Genomic DNA, 22,986 nt, shown 5'->3' with positions numbered 1-22,986 from the left:
TTTAACATATCTCTCTTGGACGGTCATTTACACCCCTCCAACAACCCTTCCTTTTCCTCCTATATTTTCTGAAACTATAATTAGGGGGAGAGGTGTAAAACTAGGTGCCCACAGGGAGACAACCCAGGATTTAGCAATTCCCACTGCATAAAACATGGAATGTTGATATTGATAAAATGCCCTGTATCGGGCCCGATTCCGATGCTAGCATCGGTATCGGGACATCCCTAGATGCAAGTTAAACTTAGTGTTATGTACACAGTAATTTGTAGAAACACTGAAATGAAATCAGGGGAATGATGTATTGACATAACTGCTGATATCTCTTGCACCCCATGTAATGGCATGGCCCAGTCGTAGAGTGTGATCGCTGACAGGAACCACAGCTGACATGTATAGGACAGGAAATATCACTGACAGATCGCCTGTAAAAGCTTCCTCAGGGGATTTCAATTAATTTGTACCTCTATTATTTATTACTTTATATCAAGTGGGTACATAGAACGTCATCCTATCTGTGGCCAGACTATAGATTTAAACTGTATTCATTTTTATTTTTAAATGCTTAGTTCTGGTGTTTAAAAAAATACTGGAATTAAATATACATAAATGAGTGCCGCAATTGATTAGGATAACTACATAATTGTATTACATATCTCTGCCCAGTTATGTGGGTGAAGTCAGTGGCGTAACAATCGCCATAGCGACCCAGGCGGCCGATGTGGGGCCCGGCCAGATGCCGAGTGGACCGACTGGGTCGCTATGGCATCCTCGGCTGGTGGCTTTCACTGGCGGCTCTGAAGAAGAATGCGCTGCTGTTCAGATCACTGACCGCAATCTGTGCAGCAGCGCGTTCGTCTCCAGAGCCGCTGCTGAGTCAATGAGAGCCAGCAGCGGCGGTGGAAGAGGCCAGACCTGGCAGTGGAGGAGGAGGCGGGGCCCGTGGTTCGACAGCAGGGGAGGAGGCGGGGGCCTGGTGATAGAGAAGGAGGCGGGCCCGGCCACGGAGGAGGTGGGGCACATCAGCGAGCGTGGAGGAAGAGGAGGCGGACAGTTAAGGAGTGCGACCAGCTCAAGTGGGCTATGCAAGGGGTATAACTAGAAATCACAGGGCCCTATACAAAATTTTGCTATGGGGCCCTGTGATTTCTTGTTACGCCCCCAGGTGAAGTCTAAATATACCTGTGGAAATTAGCTTAGCATGCAACTGACAGCCCCTTCCATCTCACTGGAGAAAGGCAGGGGATGTCATTTGTGATCGGTATATAGACAGATGCCTGTTATGTGCTAATTGTTCATATTTTTGGGGTCAACTTACTGATTGATGGTTTCCTCCTCCGAAACCCAAGGAACAATTGATTACTTTGTAGCCTTCTATATTTCTTGACATATTAACTATAAAATGAATGTGTTTTCCCAAGATCAATGAACTAATGTTCTTGTATTATTATTGTATATGTAAATTGGTAGATTTTTCTTTACTTTCTTTTCTGTTTTTTCCCCATCTTTCAGAGTTAGTTGGCAGCTAATTGGGATTTAAAGCCTATATCTAGTTAAAATAAATCTCCCCTTGCAGTGTGGCTACCCTTGCTCTGCAAGGGTTATCTGTTGTTTAAGTCTAGGGGACCTGGGTACAGCAGTTGTACTAACTTGATCCCTGCTCCCCGGCAGTAGGTGGTATCCACATCTCCTCTACGCTCGACTTCTGGACTGTTCCTCTTTGTCGTCGAGTATAATGCAAGACTAAGGGCCCTGCATTGTACCTGATGATGTCAGTGGGACTTGACCATTGGCGTGTAGGGGCAGACAGGGCTGTAGGTTCCAGTCTTGGAGACAGATGGAAGCAGGTATCACGTAAGCAAAAGTGCTTTACCCAGGTTCCCTAAATAAAAACAAGCAGTTACCCTTGCAATGCGATTCTTTTTCCTGGCGAGGGGAGGAAAATGCCCTACCCTGAGATCTTAAGAGATTTTGCAGCTTATAGATGTCATTTCCCAACAATGTACTGCTGATGTAACCTTCTCAGGATGCATCTCTTAGGCATAGGCTACATCTAATGCATATGAGGACCAGGAAGTGGGAAAACTGTAATTGTAAGTAAAAGAAAAATATGTTTATTTAACTAATGAATATGATTTTATATCAGCATGCAGAGTTGCGTGCTGATGTGATTTTTAGTGAAAGAGGGTAAGGGTCTGCTTTACTTAAAGGAGAACTATGAGGTGAGTGCCTCATAGTTCGCTCACTTCTCGATCCTGTCACGGCTCCCTGCCGTGACAGGGGAGGGACTGGATTCCCCCCTCGCCGCTCCGATTCTCCAGCGCTGACTGGCGGAACGGACAGGGGAGGGGGCGGGTACAGCTGGCTCTGCCTCTAGACATAATTGTCGGGATCCGCTTCAGCTGCGGCGTCTCAGTATACCGCGAGCTGCAGCTCGCGGTATACTGAGCTTAGGGTGACGGGAGGATGCTAGTTTGTGTCCTCCCGTTACCCTAAGGAGAACTATGGGGAAAAGCCCTAACCCCATAGTTCTCCTTTACGAACCACTGGCCTGAATAGTAATTTAGAAAAGGTGAAAACTGTGCTTCTTGCTAATATAAAGATGGCCACTAGAGGAAGACACTACAAAGCTGTATGTGAAACAGTCATGAAAAGATAGAGCAGCAAGCCAGTAAAACATTCATGTATTCAAATGATGTAATTAGCTTAACACATTAATGTTAAATATGTAGGCTACAACCTGTGTAGACCTGTGCTGGCATTCACTGTTCGCTACAGTAGCCTCCAATCATCATAGATATGAACAGTACACCGATCCTGGTCCCTGGTCCCCAGTCCCTACAGAAGCTGGCTGGTAATACATTATAGTGTGGCCCACATGTCCATGCGCTCTACAGTGGCATGGCGTCAGCATGCAGACAACTAGAAGTGCTATTCAGGGTACGTGAGACTTTATAACGTTTTTTCCCAATTCCTTTTCTTAAAGGTAATTTATAGAATAAAAAGTATTTGAATGTTTTTAGTAATCTAAATTATTTGTAAAAATATGTTAATATAAACCAACTAATTGCAGTAGATGGTAAACCTTGTACAGCTTCAAAACACTTTTCAATCTCTGCTTTACACAGCTAAAAAAATACATTTTATAAACAAAAGGAAAAACTAATATACTTTATACTTGATAGTGTACTGTAATCTATTTATGTAGGATTACCTTTTCAAATCAATTTGAAGCATGCTTTGACTTTCTGCAAAATAATTTTAATTTTAATTTATTGCAGTGAAGTCCTCTGTGTACAGACCTCTCTATCCCAGCTCATGTGATTGGGTCACTGCTATTCCTAGACATTTGCATTGAACCTGTGGTAAAATGTCAAACATCCCCTGTATTGTCCTGTTCTTAACCAATTCATCTTAAGTGATTTATGGGCATATGTCTGCGGGGGTGCAGGTGATGCAATGTTTCTTCTATTACAGCACAGAGGCTGTCAGAGGATTTTAGCATGCAAATATTCCCACTTTGCTATTAGTTAAAAGTGTATCTAAAGCCCCCCCTTTTTTTTTTTTTTTTGTGGTATTTTTTTTTAGAGTGGTGACATGTTAGAACTCCTGTTAGAGTCTTCTTGCTCTTTCTGTTTGTTATGGTAACCAGTCATCAAAACTGAAAGTGAGGGAATAAAACAAAATCATGAGTTGTCACCGGAACAGAAATAGAGAAATCTTCCAATGGGGACACTTGGTGCAATGACAACATAGAGGAGATTGCCTTCATTTTGAAAAGATTTCTTCTCACGTTGTGTCTAAAGGACATAAAGAGAAGCGAAATCTACGCAACGGGACATGGGCACGAGATTCAATATCCAGGAGTGCTATACCTGTGACAATGAGTTTTGCGTGTACCTGCTTAAGTGTCCTGCTCGTCTGTTTATGTTGGCAAATTGATCGGCCCATTTAAACGTTGCTTCCAAAAACATAGGAGCGACATTAGGATAGCGATTGGCAAGCATCAGAGAGGTGAAGACCTCCATGTTAATAATGGCATTACATTTTGCTTTTAAAAAACATCAGATACATGAATTGAGGGGCACGGTTATTGAGCAGGTACACTCGCATCCTAGAGGTGGTGGCGATAGGTCAAAACAGCTCCTCCAAAGAGAGGCGTTTTGCATCTATGCGCTTGATTGCATAAAATCCAGGGGTTTAAATGCCAACTTGTCTTTGACTTGTTTCCTCGCAGGAAACAAGTCAAAGGAGGTGATTATGGTCACGTATTAGTCTTTGTTGTGAATTACCAGTGGGCCTACCAACAAGTTAAAGCCCCCCCTTTTTTTTTTTTTTTTGGTAGATTTAATTAGAGTGGTGACACGTTAGAACTCCTGTTAGAGTCTTCTTGCTCTTTCTGTTTGTTATGGTAACCAGTCATCAAAACTGAAAGTGAGGGAATAAAACAAAATCATGAGTTGTCACCGGAACAGAAATAGAGAAATCTTCCAATGGGGACACTTGGTGCAATGACAACATAGAGGAGATTGCCTTCATTTTGAAAAGATTTCTTCTCACGTTGTGTCTAAAGGACATAAAGAGAAGCGAAATCTACGCAACGGGACATGGGCACGAGATTCAATATCCAGGAGTGCTATACCTGTGACAATGAGTTTTGCGTGTACCTGCTTAAGTGTCCTGCTCGTCTGTTTATGTTGGCAAATTGATCGGCCCATTTAAACGTTGCTTCCAAAAACATAGGAGCGACATTAGGATAGCGATTGGCAAGCATCAGAGAGGTGAAGACCTCCATGTTAATAATGGCATTACATTTTGCTTTTAAAAAACATCAGATACATGAATTGAGGGGCACGGTTATTGAGCAGGTACACTCGCATCCTAGAGGTGGTGGCGATAGGTCAAAACAGCTCCTCCAAAGAGAGGCGTTTTGCATCTATGCGCTTGATTGCATAAAATCCAGGGGTTTAAATGCCAACTTGTCTTTGACTTGTTTCCTCGCAGGAAACAAGTCAAAGGAGGTGATTATGGTCACGTATTAGTCTTTGTTGTGAATTACCAGTGGGCCTACCAACAAGTGGAAGCTCTGAGTTCTATACACATATAATCTTTGGTTTTCCTTCTCCTTTTCTTATCCCCTTTTGCCGATTGCAATTATATTTATTGATAGTCTACACTGGGAACATTTTTCTTTTTCCGCATCTCCCACCCCAAATTTCATCTCAAGATCAGTCTGGCTGCATTACAAATCAAGAGTTATACATCTCACACCTACATCCACTTCTACATCCATTTCTTTTGTGTGCAATATCATATAAGGTTATTTTTGTCTTATTAAGCTGAAATTGGCTGTTGCCATGAGCACCAGCACACATTACAGGTGTAGCTTTGATGTTACCTTGCTGTGTTTTTTTGCAACAGTGTTTCTCTGACATCCAGTTACCACCAGAATGTTTTGTTCATTTTTGAAGTGTTTATTATGTTTTATGTCATATACACTATATTACCAAAAGTATTGGGACACCTGACTTTAGACGCACATGAACTTTAATGGCATCCCAGTCTTAATCCGTGGGGTTCAATATTAAGTTGGCCCACCCCTTGCAGCTATAACAGCTTCAACTCTTCTGGGAAGGCGTCCACAAGGTTTAGGAGTGTGTCTATGGGAATGTTTGACCATTCTTCCAGAAGTGCATTTGTGAGGTCAGGTACCGATGTTGGACGAGAAGGTCTGGCTCGCAGTCTCCTCTCTAATTCATCCCAAAGGTGTTCTATCGGGTTGAGGTCAGGACTCTGTGCAGGTCAGTCAAGTTCCTCCACCCCAAACTTGCTCCTTCCTGTTCCAACATGGTGCGCCGTCATGTTGGAACAGGAAGGGGCCATCCCCAAACTGTTCCCACAAAGTCGGGAGCATGAAATTGTCCAAAATGTCTTGGTATGCTGATGCCTAAGAGTTCCCTTCACTGGAACTAATGCGCCAAGCCCAACCCCTGAAGAACAACCCCACACCATAATCCCCCCTCCACCAAACTTTACACATGGCACAATGCAGTCAGGCAAGTACCATTCTCCTGGCAACCACCAAACCCAGACATGTCCAACGGATTGCCAGACAGAGAAGCGTGATTCGTCACTCCAGAGAACACGTCTCCACTTCCCTAGAGTCCAGTGGTGGGGTGCTTTACACCACCGCATCCGACGCTTTGCATTGCACTTGGTGATGTAAGTCTTGAATGCAGCTGCTCGGCCATGGAAACCCATTCCAGGAAGCTCTCTACGCACTGTTGACTCTGCATGCGCTGACCCCGCTCTGTCATTTTACGTGGCCTACCACCTCGTGGCTGAGTTGCTGTTGTTCCCAGTTACTTCCACTTTGTTATAATACCACTAACAGGTGACCGTGGAATATTCAGTAGCAAGGAAATTTCACATAACACCTGAATCCAATGATTTAGAGGGGTGTCCCAATACTTTTGGCAATATAGTGTATATTGATTTTTCCTTAGGCATGTAATAATCATGCATTTTTCTTTTCAATGGCTACAAAATAACTTGTTATGCTGGCCATTGCTAGGGAACAAAAGGGGAAGCTTTGCTTTCCCAACCGCTAGAGCCGGATTCCACGGTCCTCTATCCCGTACCGCGCATGCGCTGAGAGACAGAGGCCAGGACTTCAGTGCACACCTCTATCGATGCGGTTCAGCAAGAAAGGCCCTGCGTTCCACGCGGTGCTTGCGCTTGTGAACAGGGGCAGAGCCAGCCGGCGGCTGAGCGTCCTGTTGCTTGGACAGCAGACTGATGTTTTTGCACTGATGGATTTCTGGTTGGAGGTCTGTAAAGGGGGAGGATGTTTTCACACAATTGGTATGTCTATATATTTCTTGTTGTTCATTTATTTGGTGTCATTCTGAGCCTGATAAAGGGGACCCTGCGTGGCCCCGAAAGCGCTGGTTTCTGAATGGCGATGTTCCTTCAATAAATGGACTTTTGCATATTTCACTGAATACTGGTATGCTGGTGACATTTCTACAAATACAGATGGAGAAACAACCTGACCAAGGGTTTTATTTTTATCCATTGCCAAAGCTATCCAAAATTGGAGAGAAAGATGTTTTGGTTGAAGATATATATGTTTCTGCAATGTCCTATCTGCTTATCTGCAGAATAAAAATAGGTAAGAATACATTTTAAAGTTTACTAAAACATATATATATAACTGATCTGGAGAGGATTTTCTCCTCAACAAATGCAATGTTTTTTTTAAAGTTAACATATGCTTTGCCCATGCAGTTTTTCCTGGCAGAAATACCAGGCCTCTCGATTACCAGGAACAGAGATTCGTGTGCTTGTCATAAGTAAAGTTTATTCAATACGTATTGGGCAGGATGTCAAGACAAACAGTCTGATACGTCACAATAGATTACATGAGTTTTTTTTCTTTTTAATTCTTTATTTATAAAATAAAATTTTACAGTATAAACGTTACATGAGTTTTTAAGTGAAGCCATATTAGCATAATTGATGAGATACATCCCAGTGACATCCCACACTGGGTAGGCACGAAAATACAAATCATCCAATAATATTCAATTATTTATCGCAGCAGTGATAGTTAATTGTCTAAAACCGCAAAGTCACTCCCAAAATTGCCTTAATTTAGTACCTGTTTTGAAACAAACCTTTGTCAATTGAAACATTCATTTTAAGGAAGTAAATCTATTCTAGTGGTCCTTTGTGGGGGGTGGAATTTGTCGAGTGTCTGAAATGATGCCGTTTGTGGGAGTATTGGTCACTTTACCAACAGCTCACAAGCCTAGAATGTTGCAAAAAGAGGAAGTTATGCAAAACATGTGAACTAAACAAAATGGAGTCTTGAACATGAACACAAAATGGATTCTGAGCTTAACCAACTTTTCCACCTCAAGTTGCACTCAATTTCTCTTTGCGTCCCCACCACTCTGTTTAACCACAGGGAGCAAGGAGAAATACCGGGTCCTTCTGGGTATGAGGGGCAAGTAAACCACTCCCCTTTTTCACATCTGACAGTGCTGGACCATGGAAGCAGAAAGAGATTTCTCCTTTACCCCACGCTTGCCTGTGAACAGGGGCGTCCCGAGGCTGGGTGACACCTGGAGCGGTCACCCGGTGTCACCCCGCAGCTATCTTCTGATACCTGCCGGTGGCCATCTTAGTGATGGATGCCCGCAGAGAGAGGAGGGGACAGTCTCCCGGCGGGATAAGGTATGCCGCCAGGTCCCCTCCTCTCTCGAGTGATACTGTGGGGCATTCGGTCCATAACCGAGCGCCCGACTTTTCAGAGGGGGGTGACATCATAATGACTGTCAGTCACCCCTCCAATGGTGTCGCCCGGGTGCGGGCCGCACCCCCTTTGTGACGCCACTGCCTGTGAATGCAGCGATAGGGGAGTGAATTAAAAGTTAAGGTAAGTATTAGCTATTGTGGGGGATCGGTGTTATAGAACCTGTTTTCTTCCCTGTGTAGGAAAAGCCAGTGCCCAGATTATGTACAGTAAAAGCCATCTCCAAACAATTAAAAAAAAATACCCTTGTAGTGGGGCCACCCTGCACTGCAAGGGTTAAGAGCTTGTTTTTTTTTCCAGGGGACTCAAATAAAGTTGATCCCAGGTCCCAATGCTGTCAGTGCTCTTTTCTTCTCCCCCTCCACTCCGGTGTTGGAATGTCTCTCAACATTCTCACATCTAATGTAGGTCAATGGAACCTGCACAGGATGTGATGAAGTCGTGGTCTTTAGACCACTAGAGAGAAGGGGAGAAGAGGCTGTGGGGAGCAGTCTAGCAGCCCGGATGGAGATGGCAGGAGCTGGAATGAGGTAAGTAAAACAGCTTTAATAGTATCCCCATTGAAATGAGAACTTAATCCTTGCAGTGTGGGGGTAGTTTTGTGTTTGCCTAGAGAAGGACTTTTAACTATCAAGCCGTAAAAGAGCTTCAAAACAAGGCCTTACTCACCTCTCGAGTTGCTTGTAATGTTAAGTTATTCGTTCTCAAAAATCACAACAAAGACTCTGAAGTCCAGTTTCAGTGGGCTTCTAACGGCTTGGAAACAAGTGTTGTGTGTTTACATAGAAAAAAGCTAGGATTTCAGTCCCTGGCTGGAGAACTCTTAAAAATTAATTTTCCACAATGCATATAGATACAGAGGTGAATGAGGACTTTTTAAAGGTGCTTTTACTGATTGTTTAGAATATGTAAATACTGTAGTGTGCATGATCTTGGTACAGGTTCACTTTAAACCAGTTGAACAGGACTGGCTTTTCAATACACAGACTGGGAGCCTCCAAACATAAGGATCTGTTTGTTAGAGGAATCAAGTATAAAAGTAACTTTGTAAATACAGTTCTTTTGACATTGTGAACACCAAGGGTAAACTGCTTTGCTTAATTGTCAGTCACCAGGGAATATATAAGCTGCAGTGTGTTTATTTTTGTGAGCAAACTCAAAGATTACGTAAGCCTCCTCTTTCTCTGTTTACCAAAGTGACAGTCCTGTTTTGGGCACAACTATAGTGATGCAATGGTCCACCCAATACTTTTACCACTACACTATGAAGGTCATTAATGCACACGCTCATTAACACAATTTGTTCCCATGTGTAGAGCATCAGCATGATGTACTATTTTGGTCTGGCAGTGAAAAATTTCTATTATGCATTTGTGAAGTGCCTATGAAAGTAGTTATTAATGTGTCAAGATCTGGCAGCACAATGATGTGCTTGTACACCAGAGCACAAACATAGGGAATAACATTCAGGGAATATATTCTTCCTTCACTAAACAAAGGAAATCACTTAAAGTGACAGTCATTTTTTTCCCCTCCCCCCAATGTTAATGAAAGCACTTACCTTAAATGATGTTTCAATAATCAGCAGGTGTATGGGCACCATAATACTGGGGTCTTGATAAAGGTGGCCATACACTTTACAACCATCGCAAGACCTTAGTCTTGCAATGGTTGTAAAGTTATTAAAAAAAGTGCCATCTTGGACAGGCAGATCGTACTTGCGATCATCGCAAGCCCGCCCCCTGAGGGGCAGGCTTCCGATGACCGCAATGCTGAACGGGCAGTGTGCGCGTGCGGCATTGATCTTACGATCATGCTAAAAACCAGCCGAAAATCGTACGATTCTAGGCTGGTTTTTTAGCATGCTCCAAAGACAAAAGACGTGCGACCGCACAGTAAAAACGGTCGCACGCCTTCCATACACTTTGCGATTATTGTACGATCACGGGATTTCCCGCGATTATCTTGCGATAATCGCACAGTGTATGGGCACCTTAACAGAGAGAGAGAGAGAGAGAGAGAGAGAGAGAGCAGCAGCATGATGTCAATCAGTGGGCTGGGGACAGGTCAGTGATTCAGCTGTATGTATAGCAAAACCTATTTTGTTAGTTTTAGAGCACAGAATGGTTAAAACCGGCAGTCTTTGCCTCAGTGGGGAGACTTCACTTCCCAGAGACATGGTTAAGGTGCCCATACACTGCACGATTCTCGTACTAGAATCGCGGGAAACCCCGCAATCGTACGAGAATCGTGCAGTGTATGGAAGGCGTGCAACCGTTTCTAATGTACGGTCGCACAACTTTTGTATTTCGAGCATGTTGGAAAACCAGCCGAGAATCGTACGATTTTCGGCTGGTTTTTAACATGATGGAGAGATGACTGCCGAACGGGCCGGTGTGCGCACGCGCACATTGCCCGTTCAGCATTGCAGTCATCGGATGATCGCAGGTACGATCTGCCTGTCCAAGATGGGCAGATCGTAAGTTTTTTTAAATTACCTTACAACCCTCGCAGGACAAAAGTCTTGCGAGGGTTGTAAAGTGTATGGGCATCTTTAGAAGTGAGAAGAAAGAGGAATTTACCAGGTAGATAGTTGTCAATGAAACAGGTATTAATAAAAACTGCGTGACTGACAGCTGGCTCTGCCTATCTAGAGGCAGAGCCAGCTGTACCCGAGCCAGCTTGTAAGTCTATTTCTTGGATTTCATTAGAAGACACTGATCCACCCTCTGGGTCTGTGATTATGCACTTGGTAATACTTTGCCAGAAAACTGAGGCTTGCTGTCAGTACCGGTAGGAGGAGTTATACTTGGCTGGCCATAATTTATTTGTTTGACAGTGTCCACTTCTCCTGAAGACAGCAGTACAAGCCGACAGTGTTTGAATTTCTGTCTCAATAAAAACAAAGTAATGAATGGATTATACAGCAAGTACAAAAATCCTGACCTAGAACAAGCGTGTAGATAAAAAGTTGTCACTGTCTAAGACAGTATTGAAGGCAGTGGACTAGCATGCTTTGGAAGCAACTAGCATTTTCAGAAGGAGAGGTGAGCAATGGAAGCCTCTCATATAGGTTTGCTTAAAACAAAAAAAGGGCTATACTTAAATGTTAATGGTCATATGGGAAATCATAAATATTATTAATTGGCTGATATGCTTAAAGTGGGCCTTGGACTACAAGAAAGCCATCCTTATATACTTAAAGGAGAACTATGAGGTGAGTGCTTTTCACTCACCTCATAGTTGTAGCCGACCTGTGACAATGAGACTGTCACAGGTCGGCTCAGTAGATCGGGAAGTGAGCGAACACATACTGGCGTTTGCTCATGTCTCGATCCTGTCACGGCTCTATGCCGTGACAGGGGAGGGGCTGGATTCCCCCCTCCCCGATCCACCAGCGCTGACTGGCGGAGCGGACGGGGAGGGGGTGGGTACAGCTGGCTCTGCCTCTAGATAGGCAGAGCCAGCTGTCAGACACGCAGCTGGGCGGATCCCGGCACAATTGTCGCTTACCTTTGTAACATTGTGGCTTACCTTTTTATAAATGGACTTTTCTGAGAATTTCAAAACTAAAATGTTTCCATTTTCTGTCATTTCAAGGAGGGGACTTAATTGGGTGCGGAATTAATGTTTACCATAATTACCCTGTCTGTACGGTGCTGGCAAACCTTGTTATCAGTTACAAACTAGATTTGACCACTCTCTGCCCTAACAAAGGGTTAAAGATTATGAAGTTAGTCTTCTTGTGTTGTATGTTAATGAGGGAAATCTCAATTTGCCTCCCTTTGTCTTGGGGACAGACTCACAAATTGTTCATTGTAGCTTGCAGTCTGCCCAAAGGCCTGCTCCAAAGAAACATCTAAAAGGTAAGAAATATTGTTTTCAATTATTTTAGGTAGGTTGTGTGAATGGGAACATATAAACATATAGTGGGCTTTCTCAAATGTTACTGCAAACATGGAACTTTTAAAGTATTAAATGGACATCAGTTATTTAGTTACATAATATTTGAGGTTGAATAAATACACAGGTCCATCAAGTTCAACGTGTGTGTCCGTCCGTCCCTGTGCAGTCTAGCATTTAAGAGTACCTGTACCCCTGTATGTTATGGTCTCTGAGGAAGGTGCCTAAATGATTTTTGAATGAATCAATAATCTCTGCCGATACCACTGCTTGTGGAAGAGAGTTCCAAAATGTAACCACTCTAACAGGAAAGAATCCCCTCCGCCCTGTGTGGTTTAAATCTTTTCTCCACCAATTTTCGGTGGTGGCCTCTAGTCTTTGTTATGGAGTTTAAAGTAAAAAGTTTATTGCTGATGTTGCCATCTCCACTAAATATTTTGAACATCAAAATCATGTCCCCTCTTCATCTCCTCAACTCCAGCGTGAACAAGTTTAAATCTAGCAACCTTGTCTCATAGCTTTGGTCCTCCAGCCCCAAATTGGTTTTGTTGCCCTTCTCTGGACTCTCTCCAGCTCAAGGACATCCTTTCTGTGGATTGGTGACCGAAATTGAACCGCATACTCAAGATGTGGTTGAACCAGCGATCTATAAATACATGGCAGTACTGTTAGCTTTGTTTGCCGCAGACTGGCATTACGTGTGGTTATTCAATCTGTGGTCTACTATGACCCACAAATCTTTTTCCATTTCTGACTTCCCTAGTGGAGTTCCCATTAATGTGTATTATGCTTGCCTATTTTTAACCCCAAAATGCATTACTTTACATTTATCAACATTAAACCTCATCTGCCATATAGTTGTCCACTCCCCTATTTTATCCAGGTCCTCCTGTAATGTTCTAATGGAGATGGTAAGCAAGAACCTAAATGGTAACGACATGTATACTCACATACCTTGTATAGTGCTCCAGCATCCCCAAAGACTTTGAGATTTTAGAATGTAAGCTCTCACGGGCAGGGCCCTCCTAACCTTGTCTTGAGTTGTATTGCAAATGTAATGTCCTCTTTATATTGTAAAGCGCTGTGCATACTGTTGGCGCTATATACATCCTGTATAATAATAAAATCAGGAATCACAGTTGTGTTTGGTCCCACTTCTTCATACCTTTCCCTCATTTTTGGCCAATAAAAAGAATGATGGCCTCATAAACCAATAGAGAAGTGTAAGGGCGTGGGACTTAAGGTGCCCATACACTGCTCGATTCTCGTACGAGAATCGCGGGAAATCCCGCGATCGTACGAGAATCGAGCAGTGTGAACGGAGACGTGCAACCGTTTCTACTGTACGGTCGCACGTCTTCTGTCGAACCAGCATGTTCGAAAACCAGCCGGGAATCGTACGATTCTCGGCTGGTTAGAACGGTGCTCGGAAGACAAATGCCGAACGGGCCATGTGCGCACGCGCACACTGCCCGTTCAGCATTGCGGTCATCGGAAGCCCGCTCCTCAGGGGGGCGGGCTTGCGATGATCGAGAGTGCGATCTGCCTGTTCAAGATAGGCAGATCGTACGTTTTTTAATCCCTGTACAACCATCGCAAGACTAAGGTCTTGCGATGGTTGTAGAGTGTATTGCCACCTTAAGGCTAACTTCAGTTCTCTAGCTGCTACTTACATATCAGATCAACCAGTATTTGGTCCATGTCACAATGGAGAGTCATGTCACAATGGAGATTCTTATTGTGACATGGCCCTTTGGGTTTAATTTGAATTACACTGGTATGGTACAGTAATATGAAGTAAAATAAGATTGCTTTCTACAATACAGGAGACAGGCTGATTCAGAGACGACGAGGTAATAGGAGGTATCATCAGTTGATTGCACACTGGATAGAGCTGTGAGGACACTCATATAACCCCTCACTCCAGAAAATTAGTTTTTTCTTGCTAGTATCCTTAGGTGATGGATATACAAATCAAGATTGGTGGCAAACTTATGACAATATGCGCCATTAAAAACATTTGCTTGAATACATTCCTTCAGTGTGCTGGTGACAAGTTGTCTATGTTGATCGGAGTGGCGCCATCCACAGTCATTTCAGCAGCCAACTTAAGGGGTTTACCGGGAAGTAGTCCGATGGGATACCTATTGAACCTCTCTACTGAGGGAGATGTGCGGGAGTTTATGTACCTTTTTTCTGCGTTTCTTCAATCAAGATCTTTCTGGCTGCATGTGCAACCTCTCAGCTTCCAGATGGGTGCTCTATGGCAGCAGCTTTGGGGACCGTATCTAGACCCTACTGGATAGAAGATGCAGGGCAGGCTATCGTGTTACCAAAATGCACAATATGTGCTTTGCTGTTCATACTGAATGGCACCCCAAAAGCACATATAAAGTAAATGTAATGTGTGCAAAACTACAAGCTCGATTACTACAAAATGAAAGAACAGAATTATACCAAAACTGATCAGTATATCTGCATTTTATCTATCTTGAAGAAATGTTTCTGTGCATTCTGATAATGCAGCACAAGTGTAACTACAACACCCTAGACTAGGGCTTGACATATCCCAGGAGCCAGGCAGCTAATGCTCCTTAAAAGAGAACTATAGCCAAACCTTTTTTGGTTATAGTTCTCTTCTTGGGTCACAGGAGTACATTTACTAATGTACTCCTGTGACCCGAAGTCAGCCTATAGCGGGCTATTGCCCACTATATACTAACAGTGCAGAGCTGCACTCCAGCCGGGAAATAGCCCGACAATATTTTCAGTATCCACCCCGCTGCCTGAAAGCTCTGCCTCTCTAGAGTCCACCTCCTTTATGGTCTGTCCCTCCAAAAAGCACTGGAGGAGCAGAGAGGGGAGGGAGGAATCCCTGCGGGGGGAGCAGGGACTGACAGTCACCATTCTCTGCATGGAGAAGGCATGAGCTGAGGGATCTGTGGTTTGTGATTGCTCAGCTCATTTTCTGGACCAGACCTAGAAACTCAGTGCATTGCGGTTTGCTGCGTTTTTCCCGCGATTTTGCTGCGTTCCAGAACTCTTTTTTTTATAGCTTAAAATGGGCTTTCATGTGCGTTTGCATGCGGTTTTGATGCATTTCCATGTGTTCCAGTGCATTCCAGACCAGGCAAAATGAGAGATGCAGTTTCTGGTCTGGAACGGACTGCCCTGGTGTGAACAGAGGCCGGAAATAGCATAGGGATACATTAGCAGGGCTTGAAAAATTTTAGAGTGTCTCACCAGTCAAAAATGTCACCAGTCAGCATGACCGAACTATAGCCTTGCAATTTATGTTAACATTTTTTGGGGACAGATAGAGCTTTCTTTTGGAGGTATAATATCACCACTGGGGGGGTGTTTTTTTTTTGTTTTTTTTACTATACCATGAAAAAAGTACTGTAAATATATATATATATATATATAAAAAGTTTCCGTTATGTTATAAAACATCTATTCTTACCCATATTTTTGGTAAAAAAAGTCGGGGTCACGTCGCGGAAATAGACACCAAACATGTCAAGCCTTAAAATTGCGTGCGCCCGCAAAAAACGCCCATAGGCAACGCTTACAACGCTTTTACTGCTCATCGGTTTAATGGCTCTAAAATTATTGCTCTCACTCCCACGTTTGCGGCGATATGTAACATGTGCGGCACAATAGGCGCAATCATCGTTTTCACACGTAGGCGCATATCTGCGTGTGTATGTGGGGGGCGGGGACTTTAAAAAATTGTTTCTTTTTTATGCTTTATTTTTTTTATGATTCTTTAATTTTTGTATTACTTTTTCTTTTCACACAACTTTATTGCTATTACATGGGGGACTAAGAATCCCCCTATGTGATAGCCAATTTACATGACAGGTCCTCTTTATGGAGACATCAGGGGTCTCCAAGACCCCTGTCACCTAGGGACCCCCAGAGAAGCTGATGAAGCAGAGATCGGCTTCATCAGCCTCTCTAGCTGGAGAGTGACACTGAATGCAGGAAGTGATGTAATATACATCACTTTCTGCATTCCGGGACTGGAGAGTAGATCAAAGGGAGTTCGTGTACTGAACTCCCTTTAATCTACTGTCACAGAGCCGTGCCGGTCCCGGCTGCATCGGGCACAGCGGATCTCAGGACCGGCAACGGCAGTGACAGCTGCTGATACAAGCGATCGAGCGTCTATAGAGATGACCGATCGCTTGAATGTAGAGCTCCCGGTGTAATTACAACGGCCGGCCGGGAGGGAAGCTGCTCGTCGGGCTTCGCCGTCCTTTTTCAAGCCCTGTACATTAGGATACATTTTGGGTCCAAAAAATTCACTTTCTGCATTCCGGGACTGGAGAGTAGATCAAAGGGAGTTCGTGTACTGAACTCCCTTTAATCTACTGTCACAGAGCCGTGCCGGTCCCGGCTGCATCGGGCACAGCGGATCTCAGGACCGGCAACGGCAGTGACAGCTGCTGATACAAGCGATCGAGCGTCTATAGAGATGACCGATCGCTTGAATGTAGAGCTCCCGGTGTAATTACAACGGCCGGCCGGGAGGGAAGCTGCTCGTCGGGCTTCGCCGTCCTTTTTCAAGCCCTGTACATTAGGATACATTTTGGGTCCAAAAAATCTGGTGATGATCTGGATGTGGTGTGAATGGGCTCTTAAGGTATAGAGCTGGCGGGTGACAGCTGCCATGTCACATGTCAGCTCAAACTATTGGGAAGAATACATTTTACTCTCCCAATACTTCTCCTTATCAATTACAATGGTATTCTCTAGTTGTTGTCAATGGATCTGGCTCCTAAAATGATCCTGCTGATTTCTAGATTAAAAATACTGGCTTCTGAATTCCATATTAATTTCTCCACAGCCCAAAAGCACCCATCCACATCTAGAATATCAGAAAAAACATGCAAAGTCAAACTGAAAATAACAAACCAACAGTTAAAAATAAAAGTATATAATAAGACAAACAAAAAATGTTGTTCTTTTTTAATTAACACCTTCTTATTTACATTTTACCACAACAAAAGGGGCTCTCTGCTTCTAGTTCCCAAATCAACATTTTTTTTTAGTTTTTTCTCATTTTCCTCAGCAGCTGATTAGGGGGTAGGGTTTGGAAAAGCTGCACAGCAATGGCTGTTATAGTTGTGAGAGATAGATATAAATGAAAAGCTTGATTAAAGTGACTCTAATCTCAGGAGTTAAATCCTAAAAATGCATTCAGGTACCTTAACTATTATACAAATAATATACATTTTTGTTATCACTCAGCTGTAGATCCTCAAATAATCTCTGAATTGGTGCTGACACTGTCCCTCCTTCTGGAGGGTGACTACTATTGTTCCTCATGATCCCTGTGTGTGTTGTAATGTAGCCACCGCTCCAACCTTGCTTCTATGATGGACTACAATCTCAATACAAATTAGTAAACTAAAACATGAGATTGTAGTCCAACATAAGAGAGAGCTTGGGGCAGTGGCTACTTTATAACACACACAGGGACCATGGGGAACAGAAGTAGCCACCCTCCAGAAGGAAGGACAGTGTCAGCACCAATTCAGAGATTATTTGAGGATCTACAGCCGAGCGATACACAAATAAGGTACATTTTTGTTAATAGTGAAGGTACTTGAATGTATTTTTATGATTTAACCCCTGAGTTTAGTGTCACTTTAAACTATCTTACCATTTTCCGGCCAAGTCATTTTGTCCACCAGCTTCTTAATGTCAAAAATAAAACAGAGCAGCAAGGCTGACAAAACCGTTTGTGATAGTTTATAACATTTACTTCATCTTAATCCCTGTACCATTTAAGCAATTTCACTCATTCCAGGTAAAGCAAGCTCGGTGCCAACAAGTTAATTTTTTACAAGTCAAGCCATCATTCACCATAAGGAAAACCGCTCCCTGTGATCCATGTAGGGAGTCCTCTGTAATCTGGAGTTAGGTCCATGCAGTCTTGAAACAGCGACATTCGGACGGTTGATATATGAATATAAAGGCAACGTTTTTCAGTTTGCTCTTCGTCTGTACATAAATCAGGTTCTGGAGCTTCATTAATAGAAGCAGTTTTTCATCTGGAACTCCATGGAGATTTCCGGGCCACGTTCTCCGTAGTTTCAGCAGCATCTTTGAGAGCTTTCAGAATCAGCTCATTCTGTTGACGCATCTCTGCCATTTTGGCAGGATGTAATCTTTCTTCTTGCTAGAATGCAAAACAAAAAAAGGAGAAGAATATTAAAATGCATCTCCAACCATCGGACACAATGGGGTTTGTCATGACAAAGTGAGTGGAAACCTCTGAAAAGGGACAGCAACAATAAAAATACTATTTTTTAGATTAGAGGAATGCTAGAATCTTGTCAACTTTTTATTCCTTTCCGTGTCCCTGTAGCTTTTTTTTCTGATGACAACATTCGTTGATCTCCGCAATGAGACCTCACACAGCAATACAATCTGACAAGAGGGGTCTAAAACACTGGCCCTACACTGTTAGAATTGTTTCGAAAGTTCGTTTGCCATCATTGAGTCAACAAATTTCATTCAATATCCCTTGGAAAATCCATCCAGACCAACTACTTATATGGAATCCCAGATGTATTAAACAGGTTTCTCTTGTGGTACATGGTATGATTACATGTGGTTTACAATAGATCAGAGGTAGGTAAACACTGGCCCTCCAGCTGTTGTTCAACTACAAGTCCCAAGAGGCATTGCAAGACTCTGCAGCCACAAGGATGACTCCTACAGGCAGATGCAAGGAGGGATTTGTAGTTTCACAGCAGCTGGAGGGCCGGAGTTTGCCTACCCCTGGGATAGATGATTGTCCTCATGTAGATGTACCATGGACTACCACCGAGAGATGCAGCCGCTGTCACCTATATCATTTGCCCACCTCAGCTGTATACTTTGTATTCTTAATCCAGGTCAGTATATACACTTACTTCCATTTTCATTTTCCAACCCCTGAAACGTCTTGGCTCTTTGATAGTCTTTTTTAACCTGATCCTATGACGGAATACATTTATATCTGGACTTTTCATTCTTGGTTTGGCACTCAATTTTATTAAGGAGCAATAAAAACCTGACAGACCTGACCTGGTTGTGACTCTTCAACATTCTAATCAAAAAGGTGAAAGAGAAAAGTTTGGTTTTACACTTTTATTGAAACTTGGCTCTGTTTTACAATCCTCATTATGACTAAAGCCGGCCATAAAGTGGTCAAATTTCGGGTGGGTCAGCAGGACTCGGACCGAAATTCCATCAGCGTGTGGCCCAGTCGGTACCATTCCATTCGACAAGAATGGAAGGATCTGGTTCGAAAATTCTCAGCTGAACAGTGACTTCAGCCACTGTTAGCTGACAACGGCACACATAATGCAACAGCCTGGCATGGAGAATGCCCCCATCCATGTAGTTTAGTGAGGATGGGGAAACGGAGAGTTTTGGTCCACTGGGCTGAACAAAGGAAAAACTCACAGTGTGTGGCCAGTAGGTATCTGCATGAGCTTGGTTCAAACCAAGTTCCCCCACACCCCCTTCCCTGCCCAATCATATAAAGCTGGGGCATTCCCCATCCTTTGTTACATGTGGGGCAGTGGATGCCAGCTGATAGGGCCAGAAGGAGGTATGTAATTGAGTTCTGCATGCCCTGCGGGCAAGCCGGTTTACACAAAGTTCACTGACATCTAGGGCTGCAACAACTAATCAACATAATCGATTATAATTGATTATTGAAAAAGTTGTCAACTTTTTCAATAATCGATTTTGAAAATAATCGTTAGCTGCAGCTCTACGTGACATCCCTAATGGTCAGCTTACATCAACCTGGTTTCCTCATGTTGCAACAAGAACCCGCTTCTGTTTAGTTCCCTAGACCAAAAGTGGTAACCCTAGGTGAGTTGGGGGATGTGTGTCGCACATGACATCTAGTGGGGCTTCCATCACAGTTTTGAGTGGGCTTAGGTGAACTGGGTTCACACCAAGCCCCAGCTCATCACTAATGGCATCTTAATCTTAGATATCAAAGGACCTTGTCTATGGATGTTTCTCAGTGTCTAGGACGATCTCACCTCTGATGTTTCTCCCTCTGCTGTAAATCATGTGATCCCTTGTGTCAGGCATGTGTATGATGAATGCTTTGTGCTGCTTGGGTAACATAGCTCACTATAAGGTACTGTAACAATCAAACAATCCTTTATATAACAGCCTCTGATCACTGGCCGATCCTTACCCTCCTCATCTCCAGTAAGCGCTCCTGTGGCTGTGCCATGAATGCCCACAGCAGGCACCCCAGTCCCGTCCAGCTCAGCACCGCTAAAGAGCTCATCACTATCCGGCGCGCTGTAGACATGGCGACCAGGCACTCCGCTCTAATCACACATCAGAACTCCGGGTTCATTCATAACACATGACCTTTCGGGCTACAGTTATGAAACGAACAATTGCAGGACAACAATCTATGAGAAGGTTATGATAATTTTTCAAACATGTCCTCACTTCCTAGCCCAGCATTCAATAGCGTCCGCCATTTTAAAGTAGTCCGGTAGTCACTGGCGTTTAAGAAAAAAGCATACAAAATGGCGCCCGTATTGCAGACAGCGAAAGACACCTATAACGAGTCAAGGGTAGTATATATCGCCTACTAGAACTTGGGGCGGCCATTTTGTGAGCAAACATGGTGCTTTAGGGATTAGCACACCAGGAATTGTGGTGTGCTAATTGTAACGTTGGCCACATATGTATTTAAAAAAAATCTTTTAGCCTGCCCTCAATAGATTGTACAGCATATGTAGGTAGCTTCAGGACTTGTTCACACTATATCCATTGATCTGCGTAGATGGACACAAGCTCAATGCAAGGGCATCTACATAATTGTTTTCTATGTACCCAGGATAGCACCATAACAAGAGGCGCGTTTAATTCCTTAGCCAAGCATTGAGTAGATGTTCTGCAGCAGCTTCACTGAACGCGTCGGGTTGCACAGTTCTAAGCAAAATGGCGGAGGAATTGGTGTTAAACACTGCCATTAGTGCAATTTCTGCGGTTTTACAGGGGAAAACTTGTTATTCAGAAACAGTTTTTTGTTCACACTTCACCAAAACAGTAGGTTTCTACAAGAATTGTGATTTGCTCCATCGTGGCTAAGGCACCCTTCTCCATCGCTGCCAGGTGTGCCCACAGTTACAATGGCTGCTGGTACTCTGTCCCCCACCTTCTACTGTGCTCGTCAGCCTCAACGCTCTGCAGCCACATTCACTTCCGCTGCGAGTGCTAAGTTAGCAGTGCTGACTTGCCGCACATCGTTCAGCGGTGGTTTGCTAACTCAGCACCTGCAGCAGCTGAGCAACCGAACGCGCCTCTGGTGTGATGTGCTGCATTAAAATGTGCAATGAGCCGTGTGTCACCGTGGTGCATACATTTGAATGAGGTGTCATTTTGTGACACTTCAATAAAGTAAAAATAAGTAAAATAGTGCCAAGTGTTTACACCAACTCCTTGCACCGTCCCTCACTGCCCATCGCACACTAGCACGTATAAATATAGAGAGAGAGATTTTACTAATTGGGTTTTTATGTCAAGTGCAATGCATTTTAGATACGTTTTACAAGCATGACTGTGACCGTAACGGCAGGTCTGATCCCACTGTACTGACACCAACACATGACGATACACAGTTTTGGTCCTACCATGTCGTCCCTAAAGGTGCCCATACACTGCACGATTATCGTACAATAATCGTATGCGATCGGTTTTTCGTACGATAATCGAGCAGTGTGAACGGAGACGTGCGACCGTTTCTACTGTACGGTCGCACGTCTTCTGTCGAACCAGCATGTTCGAAAACCAGCCGGGAATCGTACGATTCTCGGCTGGTTAGAACGGTGCTCGGAAGACAAATGCCGAACGGGCCGGTGTGCGCACGCGCACACTGCCCGTTCAGCATTGCGGTCATCGGAAGCCCGCCCCTCAGGGGGGCGGGCTTGCGATGATCGAGAGTGCGATCTGCCTGTCCAAGATAGGCAGATCGTACGTTTTTTTAATCCCTGTACAACCATCGCAAGACTAAAGTCTTGCGATGGTTGTAGAGTGTATGGCCACCTTAAGACATAACCACTCTCAGCCTCACCCTGAACAGAGATTTTCCAGCTCGTGGGACAACTATCTAAGGCCAGCAGTGATCGTACGGGCCTTCAAGAAGCATACGACCATCGCAAGACAAAAGTCTTGCGATGGTCGTAAGGTGTATGGGCACCTTTAGAGTGATCATCACTGGGGTTTGGTTTACTCTGAGGTTAACCCTTGACACAAAATAGTAGCTGCCACCACATGCTTTAACGGGAACACCCACCGTTTCTGTGACAATTAAAAAAAATGCCTGTGATGCCCACTGTCCCTTCAGACAGGAATATAACAAGGTTTACAATATGGTAGCACTCCCATATGGATGTACAGGGGGCTGCATGCATTAAGCGCTAGTTCACACCAGAACTGCGTGCGTCTGCGCAGTTGCAATGTGATGCGTTTTTGGGGGTTCTTTTTTGCTTAACATGGAATTTCAGGTGTGTTCCAATGCATTTGTATGCGGTTTTGATGCGTTCCGGTGCAATCCGATGCAGCTAAGATAGGGCAAGCAGTATTTTTTCTGACTGCATCAGAATGGACTGCACTGGTGTGAATAAAGCACCAGAAATCCCATTGGAAAGCATTGTGCTGTATTTTGGCCGCAGCAGCCAAACAAATGGACTGCATCACAACTGCATCTGCTGTGAACTAGC

The 22,986-nt window shown here is 43.8% G+C and overlaps 1 protein-coding gene across 1 annotated transcript; it reads right to left on the bottom strand.

Moving 5' to 3' along the window:
- Nucleotides 1-18,199: 18,199 nt before the first annotated feature.
- On the bottom strand, nt 18,200-20,540 carry LOC108801958 (ubiquinol-cytochrome-c reductase complex assembly factor 3-like). Its single transcript, XM_018573862.1, has 2 exons — nt 20,442-20,540; nt 18,200-18,413 (listed from the first exon to the last, which is right to left on the bottom strand). The coding sequence occupies exons 1-2, from the start codon at nt 20,535-20,537 to the stop codon at nt 18,282-18,284; spliced, it is 228 nt and encodes a 75-aa protein (XP_018429364.1). The 5' UTR covers nt 20,538-20,540; the 3' UTR covers nt 18,200-18,281.
- Between the last annotated feature and the right edge of the window lie 2,446 nt (nt 20,541-22,986).

The sequence above is a fragment of the Nanorana parkeri genome, unplaced genomic scaffold (assembly GCF_000935625.1).
Source record: "Nanorana parkeri isolate BGI_ZX_2015 unplaced genomic scaffold, ASM93562v1 scaffold2582, whole genome shotgun sequence".
Classification (NCBI taxonomy): Eukaryota; Metazoa; Chordata; class Amphibia; order Anura; family Dicroglossidae; genus Nanorana; species Nanorana parkeri.
This window is presented reverse-complemented; position numbering and strand designations above follow the sequence as displayed.